The following is an 8,132-nucleotide window of genomic DNA, read 5'->3' as shown; positions in this document are numbered from 1 at the left end:
AGGCAGAAGGCCGCCCACCAAGAGCCGGGGTCTGTCGGCGGTTTCTTCCGTTAAAGGGAGTTTTTCCTCCCCACTGTCACCAAGTGCTTGCTCAAGGGGGATTTGTTGGGTTTTCCCTATGTAATAATATTGATAACAGTAAGGTCTAGGCCTTACTTTGTAAAGTGTCCTGAGATGACTTTTGTTGTGATTTATTTCTCAGTCTCTTTATCAGAATACAACTAGAAAATATAAGAAATACAGTATATACACAGTATTAAAAACACACAATTGGAAACTCCAGATGTGGTTTTCAAGCTGTTCTAAAGAAATATGAAGAATGTGGAGAGGTCAAGGACAAAAACAGGAGTGGAAAACCCAGAAAACTCAAAGTCTGATGAGAAGTTTCTCATTGTTTCTTCTTTGTTAGACCAGAGGACATCCAGCAAGGCTCAGCATCTGGCAGCTTAATCTAGAAGCCAAGTTGATCTTTCCACAGACTTAAGAAGCTTGATCAGGAACAGCCTTTGTGGAAGGACAGCAGCCAAGAAACCACTTGTTCAGAAGCGGGACGGGGAGAGAAGGGTGAGATATGCAAAAGCTCACAAAGATTGGAGTGAAGATCAGTGGAAAAGAGGATTATGGAGTGATGACTTGACGTTTGAAATGTTCAGGTCCATTTGTCGACAGTATGTGAGAAGAGTTGAAGAGATTTTAATATTGTGTAAATATTTCCTTTATTATATCTTAATAAAGAGACTAAGAAATAAACAAATTATCATTACAACCTTGCTAAAACAGCAAAACTCATGTTGGCCTAATACTTTTGCACAGTACTGCTTTAAGTTAAAGAGACTGTGGACGAAGCATTAGCAATGTAAACAGGCATACCTGCATATTTATCTGGTTCACACTGATGGCAAACAGTGGCACCCTTTGTGGAGTAGGTATCTGCAGGGCAGGGGGCACAGTGGGCAGAGCCGGGTTTTGCACTGTAAGTGCCAGGTTTACAGTAGAAACACTCTGACGTGTAGGCCACCCCTGGAAGAAAATCAGCAATCAACTTTTAACTATTAACAGGACAAAGGAGCTCAGGAGTGAACAAATGCTGCACACAACACACTGCTGATGTTACTCTACCTAAGATAGCGATGTTTCTTAGCAGCACAGGTTTGACAACAGTGCCCTGCAGAGAATATGTAGTTGTTCTCCAGAACAGCACATTGTTGCCGTTGTTCAGCTCAGCCTGCACAGAGTCCATTTAATAAATGACAGAGGAACAGAGCTTCTAATACCAGCAGATGTATAGAAAAGCTACACTCAGACAAACCGTGTATTTGCTCCAGTTGCTGTCAGAGATCTTCATCCATCGGTTTTCAGAGTCTGTAGACTGACACTTGTCATTTTGAACCTACATTATGGGAGAAAAGAGAGAGGAGTTATCACACAGTCCCCTTAACACAGCCATCTTTTTCAGCAACAATCGTTTTAAAACACTTACAAAGAACTCAAAGTAGATGCTGTTGTCAGGGTAGAAATATTCAAAGGACACAGATCCAGCTTTCTTCAGGCTCACAGCATAGGACAGCACTGCAGTGCACTCATCTGTATTTGAGGCTATGTAGTCACCCTGTGGTGTCCAGGTTGAACTGAAGAAACATCAGCAGAGAAACAGTCTGATAAGATTCTTGAAACCCCAAAACGTTGGGGGCTTTGTTCAATTACTTTAGTCACAAAAGGGACAAAAATGCCATTTAAATAAAAACAGTAAGTAACAGTATAAACTAACTTGGAGCAGTCTGTGTGGACATCCCCATAATTCACTGTCTCTCCATGGGTGACAAACCCTGTTGGCAGGCTGTCCCACTCATCAAAGGCCACACCAGTGCCCAGAGAGTAGGTGCCTGCAGCACACTTCTGGCACTCCTGCAACTGCATGTCAAGGAACTCCCCATCACTACAGGAGAAGGCTAAAGCACAAAAACAGGGAGGTGTGCACAGAGGCAATTTGTTCTTTGCACATTAAAGCTGTGAAACAGATTGACAGCATGCAGAAAATGAGATGTAAAAGTAGGATACTCACTGCACTGAGTGCCTTTGACTGGATCTGGCAGACCTGTGCATATGTCGGCTTTGTTGGGAACCGCCACTCTCCACCGTGACCCAAGTACGTCACATTCTGTGTACTCAAAGTGGTAATCTGACTGCAGGGACAAAACACAGGTGTGAGTTTCACACAGACGGATAAAAACGGACTATGTGCACAGCATGCACACTCTGAGAAGAGGTGGGTAAAATTCATTCTAATGATACATGCAGGATTAGGGTTGCAACTAATGATTAACTTCATTATCAATTAATCTGCCAATTACTGACTGGGATTAATTCATTATCTAAAAAAATGTCAGAAGACAGTGAAAAAGGCCCATTTTAATTTTTCCCAACTCAACATTTTGCCCAAACAGCAGCCAAGGTATTCAGTTTACTAAGATGTTTGACAAAGAAAAGCATCAAATCCTCACATGAGATGACATTTTTAGAAATGACTAAAACAATGAAATGATTATCAAACTTGGCTCCAATTCCAATTCTGAAGGTTGACAAATTGTCACACCTCTGTAAAGAATGAAAACCAAAAAGCTCCAGCAGGTGTTTGTAAAAATATGTCATCACATTGTTTTATACCTCTAGATTTGTCTCCTAAACCAGACCAGCCTCTTTTACAAATAAAAGTCAGAGAGGCTAATATTTACCTAAGAGGCTGTCTCAGCTTTTGTTTTATTCTCCCACATTACAGATGTGCAGCAGCTCTGCACCTTCAGGGTTTATTTACTAAGTCAGGCAGGGGAAACGATATTTATCTCATCCTTTTGTAAACATTTATTCACTTCAGTGTTTTCACAGAACTTTGGAGACAGGAGGAGCTCAGCTTTATTTGTTGTGGTTGGAGATACTTTTATAGTGGTCACTGACTAACACTGTCCCACCCGTACCGGTGTAACACAGGCTGTGACATAACGTTAAAGGTTATCTTGCTGATCTGAAACAAGTCAAATACTGAGCAGACACATAGTGTAATCTTAGGATTTGTTCACTGGTCAACAACAGGCTGTAATATTCCTCGTAAGGTCACTCAGCACTATACCAAGCCTACGCACAGCCTAATGGGATTAATAGTTAACAGAAACATAGCAGCAGCTGCAGCAGCAGCACTCCTCTGAGCTTGTTTTCAGTTAGAACTGGTACATTAGCTGTGGCTGAGGTATCACATGAACATGAGTCTGGGTGGGGGGGGGATCTGATGTAAAAGTGCCCTAAACTAGAGATGTGCTGAAGCCTAATCATCCTGTTTAAACGACACCAGGAAACCAAGGCAACGGGACATCATGACCACTGGGCCTCATGGTCAGTGGACTGGCATGGAAACAAACTCACCAGAGCTCCTTCCTTACATCAACCTTTAGTAGCTCACTGAACATAAAATAACAGCTGGTGTCTCTGGTGCTACACACTCTTATGTTCAAAATGTGCAGATAAAAAAAGAAGTGTTTTGAATATTATCAAAAGGATATCATTTTATGCAAACTGAAAACTGATACAAGGGTGAGGAGAGCAGACATAGTAACATATGGAAGTTCTAGTACAATAATCTTGTGATAACACTGAGGTGAGCACAAGTGTATGATTAATGCAATTTAAACACTTACAAGGGAAACATATGTTCAATTACCACACACAATATGTGAAGGAGGAGGAGTTTTGGTGTTAAAATATAGTTATATTTAGTTTTAAAGACTAAAATCGACCGCCAACAAAACAAGTTGTCCTGGATTATCAACCATATGTGCAATTAGAAGCTGTTTAATAATCTTTAAGTCAACCATTTTTCATGTTTATTATGATATAATGAACAAACATAATATCCACATGGCAAAGCTGGCTGAACTCATCTCCAAAACGCCTTCCATCTCTTTGCACTTCAGAGCAACTGGTTTCATCTTTGCTGAATTTTAAATTAATTAATTCTCCATCTGGTCTCATTATGAAGAACAACAATAACAATAGAATGTACAATAGGAATTTCCTCACCTCTTTGCACATGGGCAAATCCGCAGAGGTTAGCGCAAAAAGCAGCCACAGTACAAAGTGACTCGGGTGCGTCAGGACTCCCTGCATCGCTGCCTCCTGTCAGAGCTGAAGTGATGAAGACGGGTGAGCGGAAGGTTGGCCTGCGCCCTAAGGTGCTGCTGCCCGGCGGCTGGAGGCGCGGCTTCACGCTGAGCCGTGAGCTAAAACTGGGAAACCATTGGCTGTGGTGTCTGTTTTTACAATGAGTCATCATTTAACGACTCGCTGTTGAACCGGTGTAGATTGAATTGTACTTTACCTGCCCTACCTTTGTAGACATTACTGAAGAAGCGGGTTATTATCTGTATTAATCGTCTGGAGTGGTTATTCGACAACTTGTACAAGTCCAGGAAGCGGATAGATGTGAGAAAATAATGTTTAAACCACTGGGAAAAATACCCCCCACAAATAGAAGTCATGCAACCCCACGACCCTATTCAGGATAAGGCGGTAAAGATAATGGATGTACGTTCTAATTCTAATTATAATAAAGTATTTATAAAGTTTTATATGGTTTCTAGCTCCAAAAGAGAACGAGCAGGTTGCTGCACAGTATGAAAAACTGTTTTACAAAATACACCTGTTGTAATATTTTAGAAGCAGACTGAAAAGTAGGCCTAGCCCTGGGTTATAGCCTATTTGCATTTGAAATGGGGAGGGATAGAATTAGCCTGTAAGGAAGCATAAAGTGAAACTACTCAAGTAAAGTACAGGTAGGCCAATTTAAAGGTGAACCTAAGCACGGTAGTTAGGCTGCTTGAACAAATGTAACTCGCCTAGTTGTTTCTCACCACAACTGTAGACATAGCTTGTCTGTCTTATTATCGACAGCATTCACATGAAACACGTGACAGGAAGTGTGTGGTTGCTTAGAAACCAGGCTGTAAACGTCCGGAGGTAGCCAGAAGAACCGAGAAGCTACAGAAGCCTCAGAAACAAAGTTCTGGACGCCTTTCTTTGTCCGTCGAGCATTGTGTTGTTAGTACCGATGTCAAACCGGAATCCTTTCCCTTCCCCAAAGTTAGAAGGCGACTTCTCTTTCAGCGGCTTCACACCGCAGCAGGTGGGTCTGTTAGCGATTATAACCTAGGGATGGCCTGGAGCTACATGTCAGCGCCTTCGGACCAACAGCTTTATCATGTCACTTCATATTGCTTTAACATGCTTATTACTTTGTCCTCAAAATTACAATTCAATTGCCACAAACAAGTAGCTACACAGTGAAGCTGGGGACTTTGGTGGCCCTTGGGACCATTTATTAAGCAGGCCTTGGAGATTAAACGGTGGCATTAAACCTGTTCTATGCAGCAATTAAAAAGCCCAGGGTGCAAAGGGCACAGTTTTCTCTACAGTATAAGCTCTTTGACAAGACTCTAAATACAGTCAACAAAACGGCCCCATGTTTGTCTTAGATGTCTACTTTAAACAAAACACTAAGGTTTTTATTTTGAAAATATTTAAATTGGTAAGGTGTTACATGATTGAGCCCTGGCTTTATGGAGAATATTATCAAATACAAACCAGTTAATAAGAAGCACTACTACAGCTGTATGTATGCTGTCATTTTGATCAAATAGATTTTTTTTTGTAACACTTCTAAGCTCACATTTATCTTGTTTCCTACTGTGCAGAGAAAAACATATGATAAGCCAACTCACATCGCCCAGATGGAAGAACCCTGGAGTCGCCTGCATGATGCCGCTACTTTGGCCAGCACCTGGCGGAGCGTCTGGTGTCGTAAGCATCAGGTAAGCACCAAGGAGCAACATTCTGATCTTCACTTATGAAAACCAGAAAACACACCTTCAATACTTTTCAAGTATTGCTTTTTTCTTGAGTTCAGGCTCCAAGTGACAGCCTCGACTTCCAGCTGAAGTCGGTCTACGATCATCACAAAGATTTCTTCTGGAGTAAGAACCAGATTTTATACCAGAAGGAGACAGTCTGTGAGGACCACAGGTGGGTGTTTGTGGTATTAAGTTTGTAGAATGGCAGGACAGCTTCATTGTGTTGGCAGTGACATTTCGGGACTTCAAATAAACTGTACTAATACATAATTTGTCATATTAATTTACAGGAAACAGGAAAACCTAAAGCTGGACAAAGAAAAGAAAGATACAGACATGAGAGTGTGGGTTGACCCTTTGAGGCGCTCCATTTACAGCATCAAGTGAAGGACAGGAGACCCCTGGCCCCTGCAGCAGATGTCTATGTGTAGAAACTAAGATTAACAAACCTAATGCTTCTCATTTAAACCCTAGACTGGTGTAATCTGACTCCAGTCTAAACCCACTGAGGCTGGGGTGAATCTGGCATGTCCCTATGCCAGAGAGGAGGAGGGGGGCAGCTTTTATTCACCATGAAGCTTCCAGTACTATTGCCTCTGACTGCAAACAACATCATAGGCCTATTCAGTGAACTTTTGTAATCATTCTGCTTTTCCAAATGCTACATATAGAAAACTGAAAGGTAATTCTTTCATATAAAGTGAGGACTGAAATAGATGCCTTTACTCATAGAATGTCCAAAAAAATGCAAATTAGCCCGATTTTACAATAATTTCATTCACAAAACCTAATAAACAGTGGAAAAAGAGCTCATGCATCTCTCATTACTGTGATGATGGTAACATTGTTTTAAATTTAAAGTATATTTCTGCGTAAGATGACGCACAGTAGTGCTGCCTTTTGTAGGTGATGTTATTTGTTCTGTGCAGAGTTCCCCAAATTTCATTATCCTTTATAACACAATACCCTTTTCTTGTATTGTCATTGGTGTCTGATCAAAACCATATCAAGTATTTTACATGCAAATATTGTTCATATATATTTTGCAGAAAACATCACTACCTACTTCATACTGCCCTTCAAAACAAAACAGATTTAAGGCATTTTATGGATCAGAAATGTAATTAATATTCACATGCTCATTTACAACAGTAACAAAATATTTTATTTAAAATTTTAAACATGTGCATAGTAACAGGTAAGAGAGAAAAAACAGTTTACAGTTTGTATTAAGAATTATGTTGCTGCATAAATAGAAAAAATATGCAAATGAGGAACTAGCAGTTATTTTTGGTGAACCTACTTAAAAATGGCCATGTCACTTGAAACTAAAATCTTTGACATTTCTCTGTTTAAGGCAAAGAACCAATTCTTCTTTCAAGTGTTTATAGCATGTTCTTTCTGAAATAAAACAGTTCAACAGATATCTTTTTATAACAAATTATTTACATCAGTTTTATTTTTCACTCACTGAACTGGAGAGTAAGTCCAGTACAATCCACATCTGTCAGGTTGGCCTGGCAGATTCATGCCCGGGCTTTTCTTTTGAGATGCCGTCTGATGAACGTCTTGTCGTCCCAGTGGCTGGGGTGAATCATGTAGGGACCATTGTGGACACAGAGGATAGTCATCTCATCAGCGTACTGAAGGTTCTGCAGCAGCTAAAGACAAAGAAAGCAGGCGAGCAAGTTCAGCAAAGCCAAGAGCACAGACCCGAATGGGTGCACAAACGTGCTAAGGCACATACACAGTTTCACAAAGCATTTAACCTGTAAATAACTGAGCTTTTGCCCACTTGGGGGCAGCAGAAACCAGCTATGAACACAACACTGACAAATCACACATAGAGGCCCATCCCAGCTACATTTCACTCCATTAGAAAAAATGTTTTAAAAGTTTGCTATGGTTGCAAACTTTACTACTAGACCGGTGAGAGTGAAGCACAACAGTAAAGTTGTGGGGCAGACAACAACAACCTGAAAGATGCTCAAAATGCAACACAGAGCTGAGGGGGAGCTAGCTGTAGTGATAATTATCTGTGGGTTTAACACAATGACTGGCACATTACACTTGTACGTGTGATCCATTGTTAACACAGAAGTATTGCTTATAGCTATATTACAACACACTATACACACACACATTTATGAGGAGCACACACTCATTAGGAGGTAAAGCTACTCACTTTGGGTGTTATAAAGAAGTACTGGGATGTCGTCTCTTTGCAGGCCGTGCGGA

General features: G+C 40.8%; 3 protein-coding genes across 4 annotated transcripts in view; 1 reads left to right on the top strand and 2 right to left on the bottom strand.

Annotated features, from left to right (window-relative positions):
- The window catches only part of elapor1 (endosome-lysosome associated apoptosis and autophagy regulator 1), a 15,754-nt gene extending 11,587 nt beyond the window's left edge, over positions 1–4,167 (bottom strand). Inside the window, exons 1-7 of the mRNA XM_020615880.1 lie at positions 4,069–4,167; positions 2,063–2,183; positions 1,769–1,949; positions 1,481–1,628; positions 1,310–1,390; positions 1,120–1,225; positions 871–1,020 (exon numbers count right to left, since the gene is read on the bottom strand). Coding sequence (XP_020471536.1) covers positions 871–1,020; positions 1,120–1,225; positions 1,310–1,390; positions 1,481–1,628; positions 1,769–1,949; positions 2,063–2,183; positions 4,069–4,155 — 874 coding nt within the window. The 5' untranslated portion in view covers positions 4,156–4,167. The remainder of the gene's footprint in view (positions 1–870; positions 1,021–1,119; positions 1,226–1,309; positions 1,391–1,480; positions 1,629–1,768; positions 1,950–2,062; positions 2,184–4,068) is intronic.
- A 331-nt stretch (positions 4,168–4,498) lies between these two features.
- On the top strand, positions 4,499–6,702 carry cfap276 (cilia and flagella associated protein 276). Of its 2 annotated transcripts, none has more exons than XM_020615921.1 (4): positions 4,499–4,572; positions 5,739–5,855; positions 5,951–6,066; positions 6,185–6,702. In XM_020615921.1, exons 1-4 carry the CDS (start codon positions 4,525–4,527, stop codon positions 6,279–6,281), a joined length of 378 nt encoding a protein of 125 aa, XP_020471577.1. In that variant the 5' UTR covers positions 4,499–4,524; the 3' UTR covers positions 6,282–6,702. The 2 variants fall into 2 exon arrangements, with proteins under 2 accessions (XP_020471577.1, XP_020471569.1); XM_020615913.1 differs by lacking the exon at positions 4,499–4,572 and adding an exon at positions 4,669–5,170.
- Positions 6,703–7,057: 355 nt separating this feature from the next.
- Positions 7,058–8,132, bottom strand: part of smc5 (structural maintenance of chromosomes 5) — a 12,951-nt gene continuing 11,876 nt past the window's right edge. Inside the window, exons 23-24 of the mRNA XM_020620058.1 lie at positions 8,080–8,129; positions 7,058–7,555 (exon numbers count right to left, since the gene is read on the bottom strand). Of these exons, the coding sequence (XP_020475714.1) occupies positions 7,421–7,555; positions 8,080–8,129 (185 nt within the window). The 3' untranslated portion in view covers positions 7,058–7,420. The remainder of the gene's footprint in view (positions 7,556–8,079; positions 8,130–8,132) is intronic.

The sequence above is a fragment of the Monopterus albus genome, unplaced genomic scaffold (assembly GCF_001952655.1).
Source record: "Monopterus albus unplaced genomic scaffold, M_albus_1.0 scaffold6.1, whole genome shotgun sequence".
NCBI classification, from domain to species: domain Eukaryota; kingdom Metazoa; phylum Chordata; class Actinopteri; order Synbranchiformes; family Synbranchidae; genus Monopterus; species Monopterus albus.
Note: the sequence above shows the minus strand (reverse complement) of the source record. Positions and strands in the feature narration are given on the sequence as shown.